Consider the following 26497-nt stretch of genomic DNA (forward strand, 5'->3'; position numbering starts at 1 on the left):
ACATTTCTTTACGTCTTAAACTATGTGTCTTTATTAAAAGCATCTTTTCAACCTCACTTTGTACTACAGCACTCACCGCATTTTCTGCAGGAAATGCATTTTTTTGTTATTATTATTTATTTTATTTTTTTGCCAAAGGGCTGCATGCGGGTTGCCAACCCCTGCTCTAGACCTACCTCTTCACGTCTCTCACTTTCTCCAAACCTTGGGTCTCTCCCACCTCCTCCCTGTATTGTGTGTACTCAGGACCATGGGGGACGTTGGTCCCAGTGGGCAGCTCTGCCCACAGCCGGCCTAATACTCTGCGTCTCGTCCTCCCCTCCAGGATGCAGGCAGCCAGCAGGTGGGCTTCCTGCTGGGTAGCTGTGGTGTGACGCTGGCGCTGACCACGGACGCCTGCCAGAAGGGCCTGCCCAAAGCCCAGACCGGGGAGGTGGCTGCCTTCAAAGGTACCCAGCCCCTCCAGCACACAACTGACTGGAGGCCCTCTGCCCCCCAGACTGACTGGAGGCCCTCTGCCCCACAGACTGACTGGAGGCCCTCTGCCCCACAGACTGACTGGAGGCCCTCTGCCCCAAAGACTGACTGGAGGCCCTCTGCCCCACATGATAGACTGGAGGCCCTCTGCCCCACAGACTCACTGGAGGCCCTCCAACACATGACTGACTGGAGGCCCTCTGCCCAACAGACGGACTGGAGGCCCTCTGCCCCCCAGACTGACTGGAGGCCCTCTGTTCCCCAGACTGACTGGAGGCCCTCTGCCCCACAGACTGACTGGAGGCCCTCCAACACATGACTGACTGGAGGCCCTCTGCCCAACAGACGGACTGGAGGCCCTCTGCCCCCCGGACTGACTGGAGGCCCTCTGCCCCCCAGACTGACTGGAGGCCCTCTGTTCCCCAGACTGACTGGAGGCCCTCTGCCCCACAGACTGACTGGAGGCCCTCTGCCCCACATGATAGACTGGAGGCCCTCTGCACCACAGACTGACTGGAGGCCCTCCAACACATGACTGACTGGAGGCCCTCTGCCCAACAGACGGACTGGAGGCCCTCTGCCCCACAGACTGACTGGAGGCCCTCTGCCCCACATGATAGACTGGAGGCCCTCTGCCCCACAGACTGACTGGAGGCCCTCCAACACATGACTGACTGGAGGCCCTCTGCCCAACAGACGGACTGGAGGCCCTCTGCCCCACAGACTGACTGGAGGTCCTCTGCCCCACATGATAGACTGGAGGCCCTCTGCCCCACAGACTTACTGGAGGCCCTCCAACACATGACTGACTGGAGGCCCTCTGCCCAACAGGCGGACTGGAGGCCCTCCAACACATGACTGACTGGAGGCCCCTCCAACACATGACTGACTGGAGGCCCTCCAACATACGACTGACTGGAGGCCCTCTGCATCACAGACTGACTGGAGGCCCTCCAACACATGATAGACTGGAGGCCCTCCAACATACGACTGACTGGAGGCCCTCTGCCCCACAGACGGACTAGAGGCCCTCTGCCCCACAGACTGACTGGAGGCCCTCTGCCCCACATGATAGACTGGAGGCCCTCTGCCCAACAGACGGACTGGAGGCCCCTCCAACACACGACTGACTGGAGGCCCTCTGCATCACAGACTGACTGGAGGCCCTCTGCCCAACAGACGGACTGGAGGCCCCTCCAACACACGACTGACTGGAGGCCCCTCCAACACACGACTGACTGGAGGCCCTCTGCATCACAGACTGACTGGAGGCCCTCCAATACATGGTAGACTGGAGGCCCTCTGCCCAACAGACGGACTGGAACTGGCACTGTTTCCATGCCCTCCCTCCTCCCTGCCGCCCCACACTGAGTTCCTCCCTGCAGTGTAGAGGTTCCAACTCACCACGGGGTGGTTATGCTCTTTTGACCTAAGTATCCCAGAATGCACTTCTTCCGGTTCCTTATTAGATTCACAAAGGAAAAGGAATATGTAATTGATTCGTAGTACACCGCAAGTACACTGTTTACGATGAGTCTGTCCCCTCTATTTCCTCGTGGGAGTCTGTCCTGTCGGGGAGTTATTCTCCGACCCCTCCTTTCTCCGCACCTCAGGGCGGGGCTCCGGGCAGAGCTGGGGGCCAGAGGCCATAACAGGGACATGGCCTGGTGGTTGGATGCAGTGTGTGTCTTGGGGCAGGGGTGCTGTGGAGGTACTGAGGGGTGCGGTGTTGTCATGGTTACAGGTTGGCCCCGTTTGCTGTGGTTTGTGACTGACAGCAAGCACGTTGTGAAGCCCCCCAAGGACTGGTACCCCCCCATCCAGGAGGCCAGCAACTACATTGCCTACATCGAGGTGGGTGCGCTCTGCAGGGTGTAGGAAGGAGTGTCAGAAACAAAATATAACTGGGGACAGAAAGAGTCCAGCTAAGCAGCAGTGTTACAATATCTGTGATATGTGAAAGGGGATTTCTTCAGATCAGATCTGAACGTTACCATTAATATAGTCATTTTCTGGAGCTGTCCAGTCTAGTTTTGTTGTCTGTTTATCTCCCTAAATGAAGTTCTTTAAGACTCCACAAACTCGCCCCCTCCTGGAGCATGGATGAAGCTCATGTGTTGATCATGTCCTCTCTCTGAGGGCTCATGTCTTCTACCTGCGCTGGTCGTCTCTCTCCAGTACAAGACCAGCAAGGAGGGCAGCACCATGGGCATCACCGTGACCCACGCGGCCATGTTGGCCCACTGCCAAAGCCTGACCCAGGCCTGCGACTACGCTGAAGGTCAGCTCCTCTCTCTTACTCAGACCACATACACATACATTCAGTGTATTCATGTTGCAACTTATCTATATATATATATATATATATAGTTTGATATATAGATAGATATATAGATATATTCCTATAGATATATGTATTTATACCACGATCTGGGGGAATACTCGATTCTGATTGGCTGCAGGGTGTGCATTAACTCCTGATATACGGACACCTGCTAAGTAGTTCCAGTCAAATTGTCTGTTCAGCCTTCAAAACGAGAGCTGGTAAATTGTGAAAAATGCATTAAACTGTAATCAGACAATGCGGTTATATGCTATTGACCCTAGAGTAGGCCTGCACGATATGAGGAAAATCTGTGATGTGCGATACCATTGTTCAATATTGCGATGAGATATGACTTGCGATAAATAAACAAATATTGAAGTGTGCATATTAGCTATACAGTTCCTGTCTTTCTGCTATAATAGGTACACTGCTAACATAGACCCCAAACATTGAATAGCCTATGCCCACTGAATAAAGAAATGAAATAAATTATTTTATATAACTTTTATTGAACAAAGTGCACAACATGAACACCCAACGAAGTTTAATTTCCCCTGCTCTATTGAAAATATTTTCTTCTAAACTGAACAAAAACATTGAACTCTTGAAATAAAAAAATCTCTGGGGGAAAACAACTTAAATAATTAAATAAATATAAATTAAACATGGGCATGGCAATTTAAAATAACTAATGTCTCCCATTACAATCATCAAGGCCCTCGACTCCGCCCAACAAGGTGCAAGGATCTATAGTATGCGGGGGAAAATTGAAATAACTAAATCAAGATACAATCAGGAAAAAAAAAATCTACCCCTTATGGCAAGTTATTCTTTAGGGCAAGTTCTTGGCCAAGAAAACCAGCATGTTAACTTTGCTGGGTTTCAAACATGCACGTTGACATGTTACCACATTCCCTGATGTGCTGAATAGCCTCTCAGAAGGTGAACTAGTGGCAGGTATACAAAGATACCTCCGAGCTAGTTTGCTCAGCTTTGAGTAGGTGACCTGGTGGAGTTTCCACCAAGCCAAAGGGTCTGCCTCACTGTCAATGGTGGGGGACAGCAAGTAGCTGTTAAGTTCAGCTTCAAGAGCTTGCTCCAGCTGCATGGAAGATGCGGTGGGAGTGGTGGGGCCTCGACTTGTGTAGCTGTTCGACATGTTTTACACAGTACTTGTGTTTGTAACACGTCGTCGCTACGGAATCCAAAATAACTCCAAATTGCAGAAGTGCAGTTCTTTTTCACCACAAGGTCTTCGTCATCCACATTTTCCTCGCTATTCTCTCCTTTCTCCGCCATCGTGTTACATAGCCTCGCAGTCGCCACAAAATTAACACCAATTAATTTGAGGGTGGCTCCGGAACACATAGGACCCGGGGGAACATAGGACCCGGGGACGCTGCCGGCGCCGACGGCTAGCTGTTGCTTCATCTGATTGGCCAAATGGTGTGAATGCATGGCGCATGTATCCAGGGCTCCATCTGATAGGTCAAATGTTCGCATGCTGGGTGTGAATACATGGCGCGTGTAAAAAAATGATTTTTATTCATCGCGTTTCAGGCATCTTTTCCGATGTGTTAACCGCGCATGTTCATATCGCGATGACGATGAAAATACGATTTATCGGTCAGCCCTACCCTAGAGGATCTGTGGTATAAAGGCTGGGACGAATTTCAAATTATAAATATGTACACTTTGGGCCCTATTTTAACGGTCTGAAACGCAAGTGAGAAGCGCCAAGCGTAAGTAGCTTTGTGGGCGGTTCTATGGCGACGTCGCTATTTTACCGACGCAAAAAATGACTCTTGCGCCCGGCGCGGATCTAAAAAGGGTTGGTCTGAAGTAGCCTTGTTACCCGTAGGTGTGGTTTGGACGTAACGTGCAATAAACCAATGAGAGTGCCAGCTCCCTTCCCCTTTAAGAGCCATGAGCGCATTTGAATCTGACGGGTTGATATTTTGACAGCGCGTCTGCAGTCTCCGATGAGACAGATGCACATGAATTTCAAACTTCAAATGGCTCAGTTTATGGCCAAATAATATGGCCTAATTCACACATGGAATAAGGTTTTCTTCCACAACTTCAGAAATACTGAGTCCTCAAATAAATTTCGGCAAAGAAAACTTATATGATATAACATATGATATGCGGTAACTGTGGTTGTATTTAATGATGCACGCAATACATTCTGAACAACGTTTCTTATCAGTATTGTATGTATTATCGTTATCGACTTGTGTTCCTAATATGCATGTGTCCCCCCATTAATATACATTGCCATGGACTGTATTATGCGGTACGTATTTAGTTTGCGTGTGTTTAAACAGATGGACGCACACACGCGCGCCCGCATTCATTAATTCTTTTACACATACACACACGCGCACCCGCATTCATTCATTCTTTTTAACACTCACTCGGGGTAAAACAATGTTTTCTCACGATCAAATACTCATCAATCCTAAAAGTTATGGGCATGTACACGATGTCTGTGTCAAGAAAATATGTGTTTGCTGTACGGTGTTTGCAGATGCATTGATTTAAAAGTACAACTAATAATTTACCAAGAATGTGTGGCTAGATGAGATGTGGTAGATGAGAGAAGCAAAGTGTATGCGTGAGGTACACAAGCAACATTATGCATGCGCCCTTAAAATAGCATCTGAACAACGCGCCACTGACTTTAAACCAGGTATTTCCTGGTGTGTGGCGCAAGTGGTTTCTGAAACTGCAAAATAGCACCAGGGAATGTTTGCGCCAAAACACGCCTCCTCCTTTCGCCGAACCGCCACTTGGGGTGCAAGATCATTCCCTAATTGGCCGACGCGTGGCGCAGGAGGGAAAAGAACACTCTGCGCCAGTTGCAAACTAGCAACGACACATGCGCCAGTGATTAAGTCAATTTCGCCAGATGCAAGATAGGGCCCTTTATGTTGAAAGTATAGACCGTCGCGATTCCCATTGAAACGAATGCCGCAGTGATTCGGTCTTCAAAGCGAGAGCTGGTAAATTGTGAAAAATTAATTAAACTGTAATCTAGGGCTGGGTAAAAATATCGATGCATCAATGCACTGCAATTTATTTGTTCTCGATTCAATTTCGATTCAGAATTTTTGGAAATCGATTATTTCCATAAAAAAATAAAATAAAAATAAAAAAAAGAAGCATACTCTGTCATTGTAATCTAGAAGCGAGTATGCCTAAATGTACATGCCCTATTACATTTTTCCATGTTCTGATTATTACTTTTATGCTGCAAGTTTAGCTCAGGAACAATACTATACAATGGTCTATTCCCTTTTTGCTAGTTAAAGCACAATGAAATGGTTAATTCATTATGAAATGGTTAATTCTAAATAACATTTAGGTATTTTTGTCATCTGCACGTATTATTGAATCGATATCGAAGCAATTGGATCAATATCGAATCGAATCGATATCGAATCAAATGAAGCCCTAAAGAATCGAATTGAATTGAATTGTGAGGTACCTGGCAATACCCAGCCGTACTGTAATCAGACTATGCGGTTATATGCTATATACCCTAGAGTATCTGTGGTATAAAAGCTGGGACGAATTTCAAATTATAAATATGTACAATGCATAACGTTAGCTCTCTAGCTCATAGCTGAGCACACTAGAAGACAAGTTGCCAAGTTGTAGCTAAGGTCTGTCCTAATTACTGAAGAGTGAACAACGTTTCCGTTGCATAAGAACCTTACGGGAGGGTAATGGTTGTTCCAGGTATTAGTCAAACCCTCAGGAGTTACCAGGGAAACAAAGTTATGGCTTGTGAAAAACTTTATATTTCGATTGTAAAACGCATGAAAATATAAATTAATGGTCTTCATTTATTTTCTTTGGCAAGTGACCATGGTATAAGTAGGATGGACTTTGCGGAGGCGTGAACCGGACGGTCGTCCATTAATTACTGATAATGGACACCTCGTCGGGCACTATCCCTTACATATATAGAGATATATAGAGATATAACAATAGATATCTAGATATAACAATATGTAGATATATTCCAATAGATAGATATCTATATTCCTATATATATATTCCTATATATAGACACATATATTTACACGGGGAATGGGTTAGCCTAGCGATTGTAATACTTGCACTTGGTTCTATGAACATCTTTACTGTACCGACAGCGATATATTGTTTCACTTCTTATGACAAATGTACCTATTTTAACAAATGCACTTATTGTAATTTTCTTTGGATAAAAGCCTCTGCTAAATGCCCTAAATGTAAATGTAAATGTAGATAGATAGATATATAGATAGATATATTCCTATAGATATAGGGATCATAGTGGTGTTTCAGCGGGTGCGGGAATTGAGGGGTGACCACGGAGCCATCAATGTTGAGTGAGGGGGTCTGGGTTGGAGCGACTGAGGGCGTTGGGTTTTATAATGTTCTGTTGCGTCCATGTCTGTAAGGCAGTAAAGAGGAGTGAAATCAGCACAGCAGGGGAAACGGAGGCTAAAAGGATGAGTGTACAACATACCTTCTCAGTAATGCGTACATAAGGCCATATAAGCTACAGCATGAAGCAGTCCAGTTCTGGTGAAGTTGTATACTGTTGTTTCTAACAGGCGGTTTCCTCGTGTGTTTTAGCGGAGACCATCACCAACGTGCTGGACTTCAAGAGGGAGGCGGGGCTGTGGCACGGGGTCCTCACGGTGAGTGGTCCTCTGCCCCCTGTCCTGACAGCCGTCTGGGCCTCGCAGCGGCAGGGAGCGGGAGCTGATGTTACTGTTAGGCGGGAGATGGAAGCTCTCCCTTCAGGGACTGTAGTTCAGCTGGGAGACTTAGTGATGACACTGTTATTCTTGGCAACCGGGGAGAAACTAATGTTAACGCGTTGATCTGTGGAATTATAAACGCAAAGAAAATATGCACGTATAATTATATATGTACATCAAATATATACATACACATCTACTTACAGAAGTAACATGTAAAATGACTACAGCTATTATGTGCCTTACTGGACATCCTGGTGTGATCTGATGCTGTGAATAGTCATGACGCGGAGCTGCGTCAGTCACCAGCTAGTTAATAATAATAATAATAATAATAATAATAATAATAATAATAATAATAATAATAATAAACCATATTAATATAGCACTTATCATAGAAAGTGCTTCACAAGATAAAAACAGTTAAGAGAAATGTATGTGACTTGAAATAATACTCATAAAAGCGTATTCCAGAGGCTGTGATAATGTGGGGGTGAATATATGAGGCGTGTTGCGATCGGGGAACACATCCTCCAGTCTGTTTATGTGTTTGTTTACGTGCGTTGGTTTACGTTTGTTTTTTTATGTGTGTTGGCTTACGTTTGTTTGTTTGTTTACGTGCGTTGGTTTACGTTTGTTTGTTTATGTGTGTTGGTTTACGTTTGTTTGTTTGTTGTGGATTGGCAGAGTGTTATGAACCGAATGCACGTGATCAGCATCCCCTACTCCCTGATGAAGGTCAACCCGCTCTCCTGGATCCAGAAGGTGCACACCTACAAGGGTAAGGTCTGTCAGCCGGGGTCGGGTGGGTTCTGTTGGGGTGGTTTATGGTGGGTTCTGGTCGGGTCTGTTGGTTTCGTGTTGGTTATGGTGGCGTCTGGTTAGAGCTGGGCGATTAATCGATTTTTAATCGTAATCTGAATTTATGTTCAAAAATCGTTTTTTTTTAAAAGAAAATTGATTATGAAAAAAATATATATATATATGTTAACGATTAAAATGTCAACATGGCAGCATGCGCAGAAAAAAGTGAGAGTTTAGAGTTTGGCTAAAGTCTGTTGCAACAAAATTTTGCTTTTGTTTATCATTGTTAATCTTCAAAAAACATCTAAACTTAAAGAATATATATATATTTGTCATTTATGGAAAAATAATTGATTAAAATCGCTAATCGGGTTTGGTTTGAAAAAATTGGAGATTCAATTTTTAGGCCAAATCGCCCAGCCCTTGGTCTGGATGGTTTTGTTGGGTTGGGTTCTGTTGGGTTCTGGTGGGGTCTGGTTCTGTAGAGTACAGCAAACCTTTCCCCAGGCGCCTCATCCATGACATCTCAGATGTGTTAAGCACCTTGATTATGAATCTGCTACTTGAATTGACTTGTGTGTGTGTGTGTGTGTGTGTGTGTGTGTGTGTGTGTGTGTGTGCGTGTGTGTGTGCGTGTGCGTGTGTGTGTGTGTGCAGCCCGGGTGGCGGTGGTGAAGTCCCGGGACATGCACTGGTCCCTGCTGGCCCAGAGGGACCAGAGGGACCTCAGCCTGAGCTCCCTGCGCATGCTGATCGTAGCGGATGGAGCCAACCCCTGTGAGTCCCCCCTCTCCCACGCTACTCCTTCCATTCCATGCTGGGCTGGGACGCCATGCTCTCATGAGTACCAGGCAGACACGCTGGGTGTCTCCACAGAACACTTGAAACAGATCTACATCCACAATTGCCTGTTTGTGTGTGTAACCAGGGTCGATCTCCTCCTGCGATGCCTTCCTCAACGTGTTCCAGGCTCGTGGTCTGCGTCCTGAGGTCATCTGTCCGTGTGCCAGCTCTTCAGAAGCCATGACCGTCGCCATCCGCAGGTGGGCCGCTGTTACTGCACCCCGACCGGCCTCAATCTGGGCCATCACAAAACTAAACCTGTTGAATATGAGAAATATGTTGTAGTTCTTGGTAATTAATGGTAAGTCTGTGAAAACCGCAGTGAGTTCCTCTGTCTCAAATGGAGGAGCTATATATGACATGGGATGCACACACTCATATGCACACGCAGGCACACACACACAAAACAACCAGCAGCCAGACCAATGGAGACCCTGCCTTAGCTGAATATCTGAAGCTAAGTAGGTGTGGGCTTGGTTAGTACTGGATGGGAGACCAACTGGGAACACTGAGTTGCTGCTGGAAGTGGTGTCGGGTGGTGGCCAGTAGGTGGCACGGTTCCCTCTGGCCCAAAACATCAATCCCCGATTCCCCAGTGCAGTGACAGGGACACTGTGCTGTGGAAGGTGCCGTCCTTCGGAGGAGACGTAAAGCCGAGGTCCTGATTCACTGAGGTCATAAAAGATCCCAGGGCACTTATCGCAAAGAGTAGGGGATTCCCCGTTGTCCTGGCCCAACCAGGCTCATTCAATCTGTCCCCCTAATCATCCTCCTGTATAATTGGCTGACCCCCATTCACTGGTCCCCCCATTCACTGTAAGCGCTTTGAGTTTCAAGAAAAAAAAGCGCTATATAAATTCAATGAATTATTATTATTATTACAACAACTATGTGTCTTTCATTTGAAACCTGCATCGATCCGTCCCAAGTTAAATTGTGAATCTACTAGACATCATCTTATTCCTGGTTCTTGTCGGCCCCAGACCCCCAGAGTCGGGGGTGCCCCCCCCGGGGAAGGCGGTGCTCTCCATGGGCGGGCTGAGCCATAGCGTGATCCGCGTGGACACGGAGGAGAAGCTGTCGGTGCTGACTGTCCAGGACGTGGGTCAGGTGATGCCCGCAGGTAAATTAATCGTTTGATGTAATCGTGCAAATGCATCAAATTAAAAATAAAAAGGAAGTGCTAAATTATAAAAAAAAAAGGATATTTATTTATTTCGCACCTTTCCCCTGTTAGTGTCACTACTTGTGCTAGCGGGCTGAGCCCTGCCAATAAACAAGTATTTAGTTGAGGAAGATGTGGCTCCATGTTGTAAATGGACTTCAGTAACCCCCTGACTGAGGAAGGGCTAAGTCCTCAGTGTGAGGCTGTAACGGCCTCCAGGGCCGTCTCCCATATGTCTGAGTGCTGCTGATGTCTTCCCCATGCGCCCCCAGCCCTGGTGTGTGTGGTGCGGGTGGAGGGCACGCCGTACCTGTGCCATACGGACGAGGTGGGGGAGATCTGCGTGAGCTCGGCCAGCACCGGCACCGCCTACTACGGCCTGCCGGGCAGGACCAAGAACGTCTTTGAGGTGTGTGTGAAGTGTGTGTGTGTGCGCTCATGGTGTGTTTGTGTGTGTGTGTGTGTGTGTGTGTGTGTGTGTGTGTGTGTGTGTGTGTGTGTGTGTGTGTGCGCTTCTCATGGTGTGTATTGTGGTTCCAGACCATCCCAGTAAGGCTGTCTGGGATCCCAGTGAGCGACCGGCCATTCACACGCACATCGCTACTGGGCTTCGTGGGTCCGGTCAGTACTGTCTCTTTTATGACGATGATGATGAAGAGTATTGTGATGATGAGGAGGATGAAGGTTAACATGAAGTCATTATTATGGTGGTAGCGGTGACCATGGGGAGGATTAAGTAACGAGGATCAGGTCACTGAATATGAATTTGATTTTCTTAAGATGGACAGAAACATCCAGCCACTAAACGTGGCTCATGACATCCACACTTGTGTCACATGAGCCCCCTGCCTGGGGTCTGGAGGGTGAACATTGTGCCCTGGTTACAGGACAGCCTGGTGTTCGTGGTGGGGAAGATGGACGGCCTCATGGTGGTCAGCGGGCGGAGACACAATGCAGACGACGTGGTTGCCACGGCGCTGGCGGTGGAGCCCATGAAGTTTGTCTACAGGGGGAGGTGAGGAAACATCCACACCCTTTACCTCTTTACTCAAAAGACGTAGAGAGGCCAAATTACAACTCTCTGCCTCTGGTCTCTAGCCCTCTAGCCTGACCATGGTGTCCCTGCCTCTGGTCTCTAGCCTGAAGATGGTGTCCCTGCCTCTGGTCTCTAGCCTCTGGTCTCTAGCCTGACCATGGTGTCCCTGCCTCTGGTCTCTAGCCTGGCCACTGTGTCCCTAGCCTCTGGTCTCTAGCCTGACCATGGTGTCCCTGCCTCTGGTCTCTAGCCTGACCATGGTGTCCCTTCCTCTGGTCTCTAGCCTGACGATGGTGTCCCTGCCTCTGGTCCCTAGCCTCTGGTCTCTAGTAGGGATGTGAATAGCTCCAATTTTTCATGGTCGAATAATCGATGGGTGGTATGAACGAATAATCGATTATTCGATGTGTGCCGACATTCACAAAGGCCGCCATGGATCATGGGCAAGAAAACACTTAATATCTTAAACGCAAAACAACAACTACCTGCTAAGTAGTTCCAGTCAAATTGTCTGTTCAGCCCTCAAAATCAGAGCTGGTAAATTGTGAAAAATGCATTAAACTGTAATCCGAAAACGCGGTTATATGCTATAGTCCCTCCCTTGAAATTCGTCCCAGTACCACAGATACTATAGGGTCTATAGCATATAACCGCGTTGTCTGATTACAGTTTAATGTAACAGTAAGCTGACAACATCGCTAGTTATAACCACAACTGCAAATTAACCGCACAGAGATAACCATGGCAACCGGTCAAACAAATTTTCTCATGGCGATAATTTGCGCCCACATCCACCGTGTTGATAAACAAATAATCCCCCTATAAATGAATGGTCTTCATTTATTTGCTATGGCAAGTGACCGTGGTATAAGCGGATTAATGCCCTTGGACACCTGTCCGACATTAGTTCCGTCCGTTAATTCTTGTTTTTATGAATTGGGAACAAATGTTAAAAAATGAATTCGATTATTCCGGAACGAATAATCGAATATTCTGACCCATCCCTAGTCTCTAGCCTCTGGTCTCTAGCCTAACCATGGTGTCCCTGCCTCTGGTCTCTAGCCTGACCACTGTGTCCCTGCCTCTGGTCTCTAGCCTGACCAATGTGTCCCTGCCTCTGGTCTCTAGCCTGGAGTTGCTGGAGGACAACTTCCCATTGATTTCACTTATGAAGGGTAGATTTGATATTGGTCTGTAGTTGTTAATATTAGAGGCATCTAGGCTCCACTTTTTAAAAAGCGGTTTAATAACTGCAGTTTTCAAGGCTTTTGGGAAATTGCCTGACTGGAGAGAATTGTTAACTATCTGCAATATGTCTATTGCTAGGCAGTCAAAAACATTCTTAAAGAGAAAAACATTTTTCTCCAATATCCTTGAAACCAATACTAATAATGCAAAAACCCTATTTGCAACTGTTGACAGACTGACCAACCCCCCAACACAAATTCCACCTGATCTCCATTCCACGCAGAAATGCAATGAGGTTGCAGCTTTTTATATTGATCAAATTGAAGGCATCAGACGCGCCATCAAAACACTTCAAACAAAATGTTGGACTACCACCCTGTTCAGGCAAAAGTAGTGTGGCAGGGATGGCATGCTTTAATGTTATAGACTCTAAAACTCTTGTGGAAACTGTGACACAACTAAAGCCATCCACCTGATACTTTACCTACCAACCTCTTTAACAATGTTTTTGACTGCCTAGCAATAGACATATTGCAGATAGTTAACAACTCTCTCCAGTCAGGCAATTTCCCAAAAGCCTTGAAAACTGCAGTTATTAAACCCCTTTAAAAAAAGCGCAGCCTAGATGCCTCTATTATTAACAACTACAGACTAATATCAAATCTACCCTTCACAAGTAAAATCATTGAGAAAGTTGTCCTCCAGCAACTTAATCACTTCCTGGCATCAACTGGTTGCTATGACACCTTCCAATCAGGATTTCGACCCCTGCACAGCACTGAGACCGCCCTTATTAAAGTTGTAAACGACATCTGTCTTAACACAGACACAGACTCAATACTAATGCTACTAGACCACGGTGCTGCATTCGACACTGTAGACCATTCAATACTTTTGGACAGGTTAGAAAACTGGGTGGGGCTTTCAGGCACAGTCTTGAATTGGTTCAGGTCCTACCTACAAAATAGGAACTACTTTGTTTCCATTGGCGACTTTGTATCAGAATCAACCAACGTGATATGTGGAGTCCCACAAGGTTCAATCTTAAGACCCTCTTTATTCAACATATACATGCTCCCACTAGGGAAAATCATGCAAAATAACAATATTGGCCACCATTGCTATGCTGATGACACGCAAATCTATGTATCGCTATCACCAAATGACTATCAGCCCATAGATCTGCTGTGCCAGTGCATTGAGCAAGTGAAAGACTGGATGTGCCGAAATTTCCTTCAACTAAATGAGGACAAAACAGAGATAATTGTATTTGGTGCTAAAACGGAAAGGCTTAAAGTAACCTTTAACACCTTCACTCTCTGTCCCTGAAAACCTCAATCAAGGCCAGAAATCTAGGGACACATCAAATCAGTTACAAAATCTGCATATTATCACCTTAAAAATGTAGCAAGACTTAGAGGGCTCATGTCCACCGAAGACTTACAAAAACTTGTACATGCCTTTATCACTAGTGAGCTTTATTACTGCAATGGTCTCCTTACAGGTCTCACAAAACAAACTCTAAGGAAGCTTCAGCTTGTTCAGAATGCTGCTGCTAGAGTTCTAACAAAGACCAAAAAATTTGAACATACTACATCAATTCTTAAATCGTTACATTGGCTTCCTGTAGGTCAGAGAATTGATTTTAAAATCATGTTGCTAACCTATAAATCCTCACATGGTTTAGGCCCAAAATATTTAACTGATATGCTTCCACTACATAAGCCTTCTAGACCACTAAGATCTTCTGAGACCAATCTGTTAATTATCCCCAGAGTAAACACGAAAGCAGGATTTAGTTACTATGCAGCAAATAGCTGGAATAAACTCCCTGAGGATTTAAGACTTGCCCCAACTCTGAGCACCTTTAAAACAAGACTGAATACTTTTATGTTTGCTTTAGCTTTCTGCTTAATCTTAAATACATTGCACTTTCTAAAAAGCTTTTTTAACTTTGCCTTTATTTTCTATTTTATTACTAAAATGGCTTTTTAACTTTCCCTTTATTTTCTATTTTTACCAGAAAGATACTTGATCTGATACCAGAGAGAAAGGATAAGGGTTTGAGACCCAAGTTCTGTCTGGGTTAGAGTCCTAGAATCTGGGTTGGAGTTCCAGAGAAAGGACCAAGTTCCTTTACGTCGGGTTAGAGTCCAAGAGAAAGGACCAAGTTCCTTTAGGTCGGGTTGGAGTCCCAGAGAAAGGACCAAGTTCCTTTAGGTCGGGTTGGAGTCCCAGAGAAAGGACCAAGTTCCTTTAGGTCGGGTTGGAGTCCCAGAGAAAGGACCAAGTTCCTTTAGGTCGGGTTGGAGTCCCAGAGAAAGGCCTTTTGTTCGTGGTTAGAGTCCCGACGTGTGTCTGGGTTAGAGTCCTAGAATCTGGGTTAGAGTCCTAGAATCGAGTCCCAGAATAGAATAAGAGTCCTAGAATATAAATTGACTAGAATCCGGGTTGGAGTCCCAGAGAAAGGACCAAGTTCCTTTAGGTCGGGTTGGAGTCCCGACGTGGGTACCAAATTCCTTTAGGTTGGGTTGGAGTCCCGACGTGGGTACCAGAGAGACTGTTGATCTGATCTTAAATGCATTGCACTTTCTATTTTACTCATTTCTTTGCATATGTTTTCTTTTACTTATCCATTATTTTATTTTATTGTATGACAATGTTTATATGTGAAGCACTTTGAGTCTGCCTTGTGTATGAAAAGTGCTATATAAATAAAGTTGCCTTGCCTTGCCTTGCATAGCCTGACCATGGTGTCCCTGCCTCCTGACCCCTGAACCTTTGTTGTTTTGATGCCTCAACCGAAACGAGATAGAAACTAGAATAAGGAAATGGAAACAATAAAACATAGAAGCTAAAACCGACAAACAGATTAAATGTATGCAGAAGTAAAAGAGAGATAATTCCATAACTTAATGAGCAGCACCTTGAGGACCACGGTCCTCACGCTGTCCTGTCCCCAGGATAGCGGTGTTCTCGGTGGCCGTGCTCCACGATGAGAGGATCGTGGTGGTGGCGGAGCAGCGGCCTGACGCCTCTGAGGAGGACAGCTTCCAGTGGATGAGCCGCGTGCTGCAGGTGGCCCCGCCCATCTTTATCTATACCACGCACAACATGGTCTTTAATACACTTTAGTACACACAACATGGTCCTTAATACACTTCAAGACACACAACACGGTCTTTAGTACACTTTAATGCACACCACATGGTCCTCAATACACTTTAATACACACAACACAGTCCTTAATACAATTAAATACACACAGCATTGTCCTTATACTTTAATACACACAATATGGTCCTTAATACACACAACTAGCTCTTTAATACACACAACATGGTCCTTAATACACTTTAATACACACAACATGGTCGTCAATACACTTTAATACACACAACATGCTCTTTAATACACACATACTCCTTAATACACACAAAACACTATTTAATACACATTAATACACACAACATGCTCTTTAATACACATTAATACACACAACATGCTCTTTAATACACACAACATGCTCTTTAATACACACATCAAGTTCATCGCAGCATACTGATCTTTAATACACACAATCTGTTTCACAGCCTCACCCCACACAACTCTGCTTGATAAATGTCAGTCTCAAGATGACATGGCACGTCATATTGGTGCACTATTCAACATGGTATATTTTTACATTATATATTGTCTTAAATGCTATATAGAACATACATATTACATCATTTAAAGTGCGATAATTAAATGATAACAATATAAACTACCGTTCTAAAGTTTGGGGTCACTTAGAAATGTCCTTATTTTTTAAGAGTTAATATTAAATTAATCAGAAATACAAACTAGACATTGTTAAGGTGGTAAATGACTATTCTCGCTGGAAACGGCTGATTTTTTTATGGAATATCTACATAGGTGTACAGAGGCCCATTTCCACAACCATCACTCCTGTCACATTCTAATGGTACATTGTTGAGCTCATCGTGTTAAAAGGCTAATTGATGATTAGAAAACCCCTGTGAGTTTTCATGGAAAAACTGAAATTGTCTGGGTGACCCCTTTTGAATGGAAGTGTACTTACATGTATACAAAAACCTGTAAGTCCTGATTGTGCGACGTAGTTGTGTGATGTCACTGCAGGCCATCGACAGCATCCACCAGGTGGGGGTGTACTGTCTGGCGCTGGTCCCCGCCAACACGCTGCCCAAGGCCCCGCTGGGGGGCATCCACATCTCGGAGACCAAGCAGCGCTTCCTGGAGGGCTGCCTGCACCCCTGCAACGTGCTCATGTGCCCCCACACCTGCGTCACCAACCTGCCCAAGCCCCGGCAGAAACAAGCCGGTAGGTGGACGGTCATGAGGACCATGCAAATGATAATAAAAAAACAGTGATGAGTGTGATGAGGGTAACGTGAGGCTGACTGGTGTCGTTGGTCTCGGGGTGGGCCACAGAGGTCGGTCCTGCTTCCATGATAGTGGGAAACCTGGTTGCTGGGAAGAGGATCGCCCAGGCCTGCGGGAGAGACCTGTCCCAGCTGGAGGACAATGACCAGGCACGTAAGGTAGATAGCATCTCCATTCCACCTCCACAGAGACAGGTGAGAGAGTATTGTGCATCTCACTGAACATGTAAGGTAGACAGCATCTCCATTCCACCAGCAACTCCGCAGAGACAGGTGAGAGAGAGAGTCATGCTATCAACACGTAAGGCGTTCAAACTAAACCAATGCATTCTGAGTCAGCGATCATTAGCAAGGGTGCTGTCTAAATGCGAGTGCCATCTAAAAGTGCTTCTAAGCACTTTTTGCAGGGTTGTGTTACGTGTCCATTTTTGCCTGAACTAATTAAGTAGGAAGACTTATCTTTGAACCTTCTGTTCACCTCTGTGTCTGTGCTCATGAGATCAGCTTACACACACACACCAGTGTCGTAACTGCACCTCAAAACGGTTTTGTACATTGTACAATGTCGACATTTAACTTCCCTTGCATACTTGAAGCATGACGTCTTGTTCGCGCAGCAATATGTCCCTTAATGTGTGAACGCATATATCCGGCCATACATACGGACTGTTGATTCAGCTCCATGGACCGCTTCTGCGCTTTTTGACGCTCCCACCAGTTCAGCTCCTTCTCTCATGCCCTCGCTCCACTGCATCCTTCATGAGCCGGTCGTGGGGTCAGAGACAGCTCCACATGCCCACCTCATCCAAGTCTGACCACTCCTGCTCCGTCTCTGCTCCACAGTTCCTGTACATGCAGGACGTGCTCCAGTGGAGAGCTCAGGCCACCCCTGACCACCCTCTCTTCCTGGTGCTCAACGCCAAGGTACTCCCCCCCCCTGCTATTAATGACTTATGGCTCTTATCTGAAGGAGCCCAGAGTGTTGTTTCATCAGCACGACCAGCTCCGAAAGAGACCTTTAGACTTTTACTGAAGTATCCAAAAAAGAGACAATGGCTGTTGGTAAAGGTTTGTTGTATGTATAAGGTATACTTAATCAGAAGTAATTAGTCCAATATAAGTGATAAGTTATTAATAGTTTGCTATTTTGCTATAACTCCTGAGTTAATGACAGGGTCTTTAATGAGTTGTCAGTGCTTATATTGGATCCCTCCATGTCCCCATGTTGTCCAGGATGCGATATAGTGTGTAGATGTGTGCTCCAGTGTGACAGTACTGTGTTTGTCCACCAGGGCGCGGTTGTCAGCTCCGCCTCCTGTCTACAGCTCCACAAGAGAGCCGAGAGGGTTGCCGTGGCGCTCACGGAGAAAGGTCGCCTGAACGCCGGTGATCATGTTGCTCTGGTGTACCCGCCAGGTAACATAGGACCAACCTCCACCCCTTTCTCACTTGTCCTTCCACCTCCTCCACTTCTCCTGCCACCTCCTCCGCTGCCTCCTCCTCCTCCTCAAAATCCTCCACTTCTCCTTTCACCTTCTCCTCTGCCGTTCGTCTCCTCCTCCTCAGCCTTCCTCCTACTTTCTCCACCTCCTCCTCTGCCGTTCATCTCCTTCTCCTCTGTTGTTCGTCTCTTCCTCCTCTGTTGTTCGTATCCTCCTCTACTGTTGTTCGTCTCCTGCTCCTCTGTTGTTCGTCTCCTTCTTCTCTGTTGTTCGTCTCCTTCTTCTCTGTTGTTCGTCTCCTTCTCCTCTGTTGTTCATCTCCTCCTCCTCTGCCGTTCATCTCCTTCTCCTCTGTTGTTCGTCTCTTCCTCCTCTGTTGTTCGTATCCTCCTCCACTGTTGTTCGTCTCCTGCTCCTCTGTTGTTCGTCTCCTTCTTCTCTGTTGTTTGTCTCCTTCTTCTCTGTTGTTCGTCTCCTTCTCCTCTGTTGTTCATCTCCTCCTCCTCTGCCGTTCGTCACCTTCTCCTCTGTTGTTCATCTCCTCCTCTGTCTTTAGTCTCCTCCTCCACTGCCATTCATCTCCTCCTCTTCCTTTAGTCTCCTCAACCTTTCCCCACATCCTCCTCCTCAGCCTTCCTCCTCCTTTCTCCATCTCCTCCTCTGCTGTTGCAGTATCTGATGAGTTGAATGTATATCCTCTCAGCCTTTATGTTAGCACGTTATAGAAAGACCGTCTTTGCTTCTCTCGTTCAGTCTGCCGTCAGACTGACAGTGGGTTGAGGGGGGTCGCCGGCCAATCACCGCAATTTTGGTATTTTCTTCTGTGATCTTACCCCAGAATGAGTAGCCAACATTTCTGTGTCTAATGGGGATCCAAGTTAATGTTATCTGGAGTGCAAGGCCCGGTTCTTCTGACTCATGAGTGAGGATCCACCCACGGCTCTCAATGGTGCTTTGTGTCACTGTGTTCAGGGATCGACCTGATCGCCACCTTCTACGGCTGCCTGTACGCTGGCTGTGTCCCGGTCACCGTGAGACCCCCCCACCCCCAGAACCTGGCAACCACCCTGCCCACCGTCAAGATGATCGTAGAGGTAAGGCTCTGGACGAGCTGCTCAATGCAGCACTGCGCACCTCTCATCCCATCCACTCTGCATAATGGTCTGCAATATTCACTGGAACCAATGGGATTAATATTCACTGGCACCACTGGGTTTAATATTCACTGGCACCACTGGGTTTAATATTCTCTTGAACCACTGGGTTTGAGATGATCACGTGATTTATCTTTGTGTGTGTGTTTGTGTGTGTGTGTGTGTGTGTGTGTGTGTGTGTGTGTGTGTGTGTGTGTGTGTGTGTGTGTGTGTGTGTGTGTGTGTGTGTGTGTGTGTGTGTGTGTGTGTGTGTGCGTGTGTGCTTGTGTGTAACAGGTCAGTAAGTCAGTGTGTATCCTGACGACTCAAGCAATAATGAAGCTGCTCAAATCCAAAGAGGCTGCTGCCGCCGTAGACGTTAAAAGCTGGCCTATGGTCCTGGACACAGGTAAAACACACACACACACACACACACACACACACACACACACACACACACACTAAAGAGCAACTCATCTCCACGCCTGCAATGCATCCTGACGGTCTCCCTCCATGGTGACCTCCAGACGACCTTCCCAGGAAGAGGAACCCCCAGCTCTACAAGCCCCCCACCCCGGAGATGCTGGCCTACCTGGACTTCAGCGTCTCCACCACGGGCATCCTAGCAGGAGTCAAGGTACCCGCAGCGACCGGCTCTCCTCTCACGGGGCAGGATGGTCCCGGCTAGTGTGGGGGGTGAATGTAGCGTAGGGCAACAGTGTTTGACCAGAGGGGAACCGTTGGGGCCCTCTAGGCCCTCAGATAGGGCTCTATTTGACTTCGGAGAGGGCCCTCTAGGCCCCAAGTAATTATAGTTATTTTATTTTTATTTTATTATGTTTATGAACATCTAAACAAAAACGTTTCGAAGGAAATTAGCCTGCCTAATCAATTAGTGTTTGAATGTTAAGGGTTAAATGAAAGAAGCCCTTTTGTCAGACAAACTTGGGGAGTTATTAACAGGAAGACCCATACTAGACCTAAAATTGGTTAAGAAAACCAAAGCTTTTGAAAGGCATTTCAACTCCACCAACTATCACAAAACCCGTGGAAGACAGAATCAGCAAGGAGCAAAAGCTTTACTTTTGGTGTTTGATTCATCTGCCGTCATGCATTTTGCGCCCCGGGCCGCTGTCTATATATATGTTTATATATTCTATTGTAGTGCACACACAGCTTGTGATGATGTGATTATTTGTCAGGAGGATTTTCATTTTGCTTAAGAGAAGCTGTTTTTAGTCTTGGTGACAACTCTCACTCTCTCCGTGCCGTTTGCTTGTTGCATTGCTCAGGCTGGACTAGCTATTCATGTTGTTTCAGAGCTGGAAGTGTCACAGGTAGCTCTTGCAGTACTATAGAGAGGCCTTTTTCGCGGTGGGAAATGGGGGTCAGAGGGACAAGATTTAAGAGTCACTGTTCGCTACATTGTTTGACTACCAGTGGAACAGGTTCTGGGTTTGATCCCGTGTATCCTGAGTCTACGAAAGGCATCTTTGAGCTAGCTGCCCTCCCTGCTCATTGATGACCTCTGTCTGTCGTCGCTGTAAAGCCACATTCCACCGCAGTGCTTTCCCTAGGAGATAGGGCCCTCTGGAGGAGCTCCACCGCAGGGACAAGGATGTAGATTATGTTACTAGACATGAGAAATTATTTGACCCCCAAAAAAGGCCCTCCTCAGGGGTCAGTACTTTCTAAAGTACAGGACTTTGGGGCCGGGCGTGCAGCGCAGAACATTGTCAGCCATGATATGTCGTGAGTTCTCAGCATTTTATTTCAGCTGCCATTTTTAAACATCTGCAGCCGCAAACTGACTGATTAGGTGTCCATAGAGTATCCGTGGCCGCCCAGATTGAAATGAAATTCTGAAACTTGGTGTACATGCCTTGTTTTGCATGCTGTACATTTTTGCAATCTGGACCCATAATGTCCATCACAATCGATTTTGCTGTCCAGTGAAAATTCATGAAAACTTACACATGATCTATGGACATGACACCTCTACCACACTCGTTATTTATCCGGGTAGTCAGCCCGTAACCTAATGTGTGTCCCTACGTGGTGCGTTGAACTTGAGATATGTTCCTAAACTTTCCCTGGGTGAGTGCACTCTTACCTATCTAGGGAGTTAGGTGCTAGGTACTCACCGCAGGTCCACAGCCACCGTAGGCGAACAGCTCTCTCCGTGACACGCCGCACCGGCACCTTGTATCCAGGTGACTGTGTTAATCCCACAAACTCAGAGTCTCACCTGCAGAGGGCCACCTCCAGAGACTCTCACCCCAGAGTCTCACTTCCTGACTCACCTGCCGCCTCAGCTGTTGCTATTTACCGCTAATGAGCACCTCAACACCAACCCCTCTGTGTGATGTCAGTACTGACCCTAACCATGAGCACACTAAAGCTATACCTAATCATAAAAATGACCAATTCACGATGGTTAACTGCTCTTCCAGATGTCCCACGCTGCCACCAGTGCCTTGTGTCGCTCCATCAAGCTCCAGTGTGAGCTGTACCCCTCCAGGCAGATCGCCATCTGTCTGGACCCCTACTGTGGCCTGGGCTTTGCTCTCTGGTGCCTCTGCAGGTAATAGCCGGCACTGCAGTCTTCACTGGGTTCATTTTGTCATCTCACTTGTTAATTGTGTTTGTGTGTGATGACACGTGTGTGTGTGTGTGTGTGTGTGTGTGTGTGTGTGTATGTGTGTGTGTTCTGCATGCTAACTGTATTGTGTGTGTGTGTGTGTGTGTGTGTGTGTGTGTGTGTATGTGTGTCTTCTGCATGCTAACAGTATTGTACGTGTGTGTGTATTTTCTGCATGTTGACTGCATCTGTTTGTGTGTCTGTTCTGCATGCTAACTGTATTGTGTGTGTGTGTGTGTGTGTGTGTGTGTTTTGTCAGCTAACTGTATTGTGTGTGTGTGTGTGTATGTGTCTGTTCTGCATGCTTACTCTATTGCATGCTTACTCTAATTACTGTATTGCGTTTGTTCTGCATGCTTACTGTGTGTGTGTGTGTATTTTCTGCATGCTAACTGTATGTGTGTGTGTGTGTGTGTTTGTGTGTGTGTGTGTCTGTTCTGTACGCTAACTGTATTGTGTGTGTGTGGGTGTGTGTGTGGGTGGGTGGGCGTACTGTATTGTTTGTGTGTGTGTGTGTGTCTGTGTGTGTGTGTGTTCTGCATGCTAACTGTATTGTGCGTTTGTGTGTGTTCTGCAAACTAAATGTTTTGTGTGTGTTTCTGTGTATGTTCTGCATGCTAACTGTATTGTGTGTGTGTGTGTGAGTGTGTGTGTGTCTGTGTCTCTTCTGCATGCTCACTATTCTGTGTGTTTGTGTGTTTGTGTGTGTGTGTCTCCTGCATGCTCACTATATTGTGTGTGTGTGTGTGTGTGTGTTCTGCAAGCTTACTGTATTGTGTGTGTGTGTGTCTTTTCTGCATGCTTACTGTATTGTATGTGTTCTGCATGCTAACGGTGTGTGTGTGTGTGTGTGTTCTGCATTCTAACTGTATTGTGTGTCTCTCCAGTGTTTATTCAGGCCACCAGTCCATCCTGGTGCCCCCTCTGGAGCTGGAGACCAACGCGTCTCTGTGGCTGTCTGCTGTCAGCCAGTACAAGGTCCGCGTGACCTTCTGCTCCTACTCCGTCATGGAGATGTGCACCAAGGGGCTGGGAACCCAGACCGAGGCCCTGAGGGTCAGTACCTCACACACCGCTGCGCTCCTCTTCAAGACGGGCAATCATCAACAACCTGTCGAGATATATATATATATATATATATATATATATATATATATATATATATATATATATATATATATATATATATATATATATTTATATATTTATATATCTACGTATATATGCATATATTGTGGCAACCCGTTTCCCCGATTGTCAGATACCCGGTAGGAATTACACAGAAAGCAGGGGTTAAAGCCGCATTCGGCGTTTATTTCACGAGAGTAAATAGTCTGTATACTCGTGCTAGGGTCTCCGTGAGCCTCTAGATCGCCGGCGTGGTGCGGAATCCCTCCGGGTCGCTTCGCCCTTCTCCCGGCCTAGCGAGTACTCCCGCCGTGTCACTTGCCCGGCGCTGTGCGGAATCCCTCCGTGGCACTTCCTCGTGGTGCGGACTCTCTCCGTGGCACTTCCTCGTGGTGCGGACTCTCTCCGTGGCACTTCCTGGTTCGCCCGGTCTGGTGCGCCTTTTAAGCCCGGCGCTGGTCCTTTCCCTTCCTCCAGCCAGGTGTCTCCGATTGCGCTGATTGGGGGGAGAGACGTGGTGCTCTCTGTCGCCGGATGGAGGTTGGCGACGGTAAACCCGGTCTACTGCGTGTCCTCGGACCCGCCCGGTCCGAGGTTCAGCGGCGGGATGCCACACTCCTCCACCGCTTGCTCAGGCCTCTGGTCGTCGGTGAACCCGCTCAGGCAGGCATCCCGGCGTGACAGGGCGCCGGCGTTCCTGGCTCCGGCCATCCACTTCCGGGGGCGTGGTCGGTGACCAGGATGACCTCCCTCCCTAGGAGATAGTACCTGACGTTCTGGAGGGCTGGGAACTACCGCGTCAGTCGAGCGTTGGCGTCCTTGGCTCCGGCCATTCACTTCAGGGGGGCGTGGTTGGTGACCAGGATGACCTCCCTCCCTAGAAGATAATACCTGATGTTTCGGGGGGCCCGGAACCACCGCGTCACTCGTGCGTTGGTGTCCCTGGCTCCGGCCCTCCGCTTCAGGGGGGCGTGGTCGGTGACCTGGATGACCTCCCTCCGCCCTCCACCGGCTCTGGGCTTGATCGGCCAGCTCGTGGTCCAATGTGATTTGCTGCAGCGGCTTGGCGGTCGACGCCTTCTTAGAGCCGGGGTCCTTGGTTACCTCCTCCATCAGGTCGTCGTCGTCATCGTCGTGGCCCGTGGGTCCAGAGGGGACCCGGTGGTCGTCAGAGCTCTCGTCGGGATTTGGAGGTTTCACAGGTTTACCTGTCTCCGGGAGGTCGTCCCCATCCACGTCCAGCGTGATGGCGGCTTCATTGGGGATCGACCTGGGCAGGTGGTCGTCCTCAGCGTCTTTAGCGGAGTCCCTTGCTCCGACTGACGTCTCTGCCGCTTCCATCTCTGCCTCTGCCTCCGGCTCGGTGTTGACGTCGGCCTCTGGCTCGGCCTCGAGCTCAGGCTCCAAGTCAGCCTCGAGCCGCGCCACGGCCTCTGGTTCCGGTGAGGCCGCGGGCCCAGCCTCCGCCTCGGGCTCCGTCTCCACCACGGGCTGGGGCTCGACCGACGTCTCATCGGCCTGGATTGAGGCGTCTGTCGTGGGCTCGGTGTCGATGTCGGTCTCTGGATCGGCCTCGAGCAGAGCCACGGCCCCTGGTGCCGGTGAGGCCGCGGGCTCAGCCTCCTCTGTTCGCCCTCCAGGGGGCGACGGAGGCCTGGTGGCCCCGTAGGCCTGTTGAGCTCCCCTCACCCCTCTGCGGGGTGGTTCTCTCCGGCTCCGGAGTTCACGCGCCGGGTCCTGTAGCCGGTGGAAGATCGGGCAGTCCTTCCCGATTAGCAGCGACACCGGTAGGTGGGGTACGATCCCTGCCCGCGTCGTGAATACCCCGTGCGGGGTCCGGATGACGACGTGGCAGGTCTCGAACGTCCGGGTGTCCCCGTGTATGCAGGTCACCTCTATGGGCGCGGCCTCCTTCCCGCCCGCCAAGTCGGGGCGGAGGAGTGTGACCACGCTGCCGGTATCCACGAGGGCCTGCGTGTCCTGGGTCATTACCCGCGCCGGTATGGTCGGGCTTCCCGTTTTCCCCTGCGCCCAGCAGGTCGCTCGCATGCATGGCTGCGTCTGCTGCCGGCGTGGCTCGTCTCGCGGCCCCTCCTCCCACGGCCTCGTCTCCCGCGGCCTCGTCTCCCGCGGCCCCGCCTCGGGCCGCGTCGTCTCTGGCGGCGTCGTCTCTGGCGGCGTCGTCTCCGGCTGCATCGGGGCGGCGGTCACGGCGGCGGTCACGGCGGCGGTCGCGGCGGCGGTCGCGGCGCTTAGTTCGGTGAGCCGTAGTACGACCTCGTAGAGCAGGGCCAGACTCTCCGTGGTCTCCCGCTGCTGCTGCTGGGCGGCCGTCGCGGCGGTCCCATCCGGGTTCTGCATGCCGGCTGAAGGGGGTTCCCTCACAAAACCGGCCCGTAGCGCGGTCGAGTTGCCCGCATCCTCCACCATATGTGGCAACCCGTTTCCCCGATTGTCAGATACCCGGTAGGAATTACACAGAAAGCAGGGGTTAAAGCCGCATTCGGCGTTTATTTCACGAGAGTAAATAGTCTGTATACTCGTGCTAGGGTCTCCGTGAGCCTCTAGATCGCCGGCGTGGTGCGGAATCCCTCCGGGTCGCTTCGCCCTTCTCCCGGCCTAGCGAGTACTCCCGCCGTGTCACTTGCCCGGCGCTGTGCGGAATCCCTCCCTGGCACTTCCTCGTGGTGCGGACTCTCTCCGTGGCACTTCCTCGTGGTGCGGACTCTCTCCGTGGCACTTCCTGGTTCGCCCGGTCTGGTGCGCCTTTTAAGCCCGGCGCTGGTCCTTTCCCTTCCTCCGGCCAGGTGTCTCCGATTGCGCTGATTGGGGGGAGAGACGTGGTGCTCTCTGTCGCCGGCTGGAGGTTGGCGACGGTAAACCCGGTCTACTGCGTGTCCTCGGACCCGCCCGGTCCGAGGTTCAGCGGCGGGATGCCACAATATAAATATATACAGTGGGGCAAAAAAGTATTTAGTCAGCCACCAATTGTGCAAGTTCTCCCACTTAAAAAGATGAGAGAGGCCTGTAATTTTCATCATAGGTATACCTCAGCTATGAGAGACAAAATGAAAAAAAAAAATCTAGAAAATCACATTGTCTGATTTTTAAAGAATTTATTTGCAAATTATGGTGGAAAATAAGTATT

The 26497-nt window shown here is 48.3% G+C and overlaps 1 protein-coding gene across 3 annotated transcripts in view; it reads left to right on the top strand.

Annotated features, from left to right (window-relative positions):
- Positions 1-26497, top strand: part of dip2a (disco-interacting protein 2 homolog A) — a 113612-nt gene that overhangs the window by 75767 nt on the left and 11348 nt on the right. For 2 of the 3 annotated variants that reach the window (XM_079733599.1, XM_079733601.1), the window contains 21 exons: positions 326-449; positions 2222-2331; positions 2656-2758; positions 7436-7500; positions 8251-8344; positions 9025-9144; positions 9296-9410; positions 10194-10333; positions 10648-10784; positions 10916-10996; positions 11263-11390; positions 15563-15677; positions 16743-16944; positions 17055-17164; positions 17849-17929; positions 18298-18421; positions 19420-19541; positions 19878-19989; positions 20108-20217; positions 22034-22164; positions 23109-23277. In XM_079733599.1, the coding sequence (XP_079589725.1) occupies positions 326-449; positions 2222-2331; positions 2656-2758; positions 7436-7500; positions 8251-8344; positions 9025-9144; positions 9296-9410; positions 10194-10333; positions 10648-10784; positions 10916-10996; positions 11263-11390; positions 15563-15677; positions 16743-16944; positions 17055-17164; positions 17849-17929; positions 18298-18421; positions 19420-19541; positions 19878-19989; positions 20108-20217; positions 22034-22164; positions 23109-23277 (2493 nt within the window). The remainder of the gene's footprint in view (positions 1-325; positions 450-2221; positions 2332-2655; positions 2759-7435; positions 7501-8250; positions 8345-9024; positions 9145-9295; positions 9411-10193; positions 10334-10647; positions 10785-10915; positions 10997-11262; positions 11391-15562; positions 15678-16742; positions 16945-17054; positions 17165-17848; positions 17930-18297; positions 18422-19419; positions 19542-19877; positions 19990-20107; positions 20218-22033; positions 22165-23108; positions 23278-26497) is intronic. The other variant, XM_079733600.1, reaches the window with a different exon arrangement.

This window comes from Pollachius pollachius (genome assembly GCF_949987615.1).
Source record: "Pollachius pollachius genome assembly, chromosome: 3".
Lineage (NCBI taxonomy): Eukaryota > Metazoa > Chordata > Actinopteri > Gadiformes > Gadidae > Pollachius > Pollachius pollachius.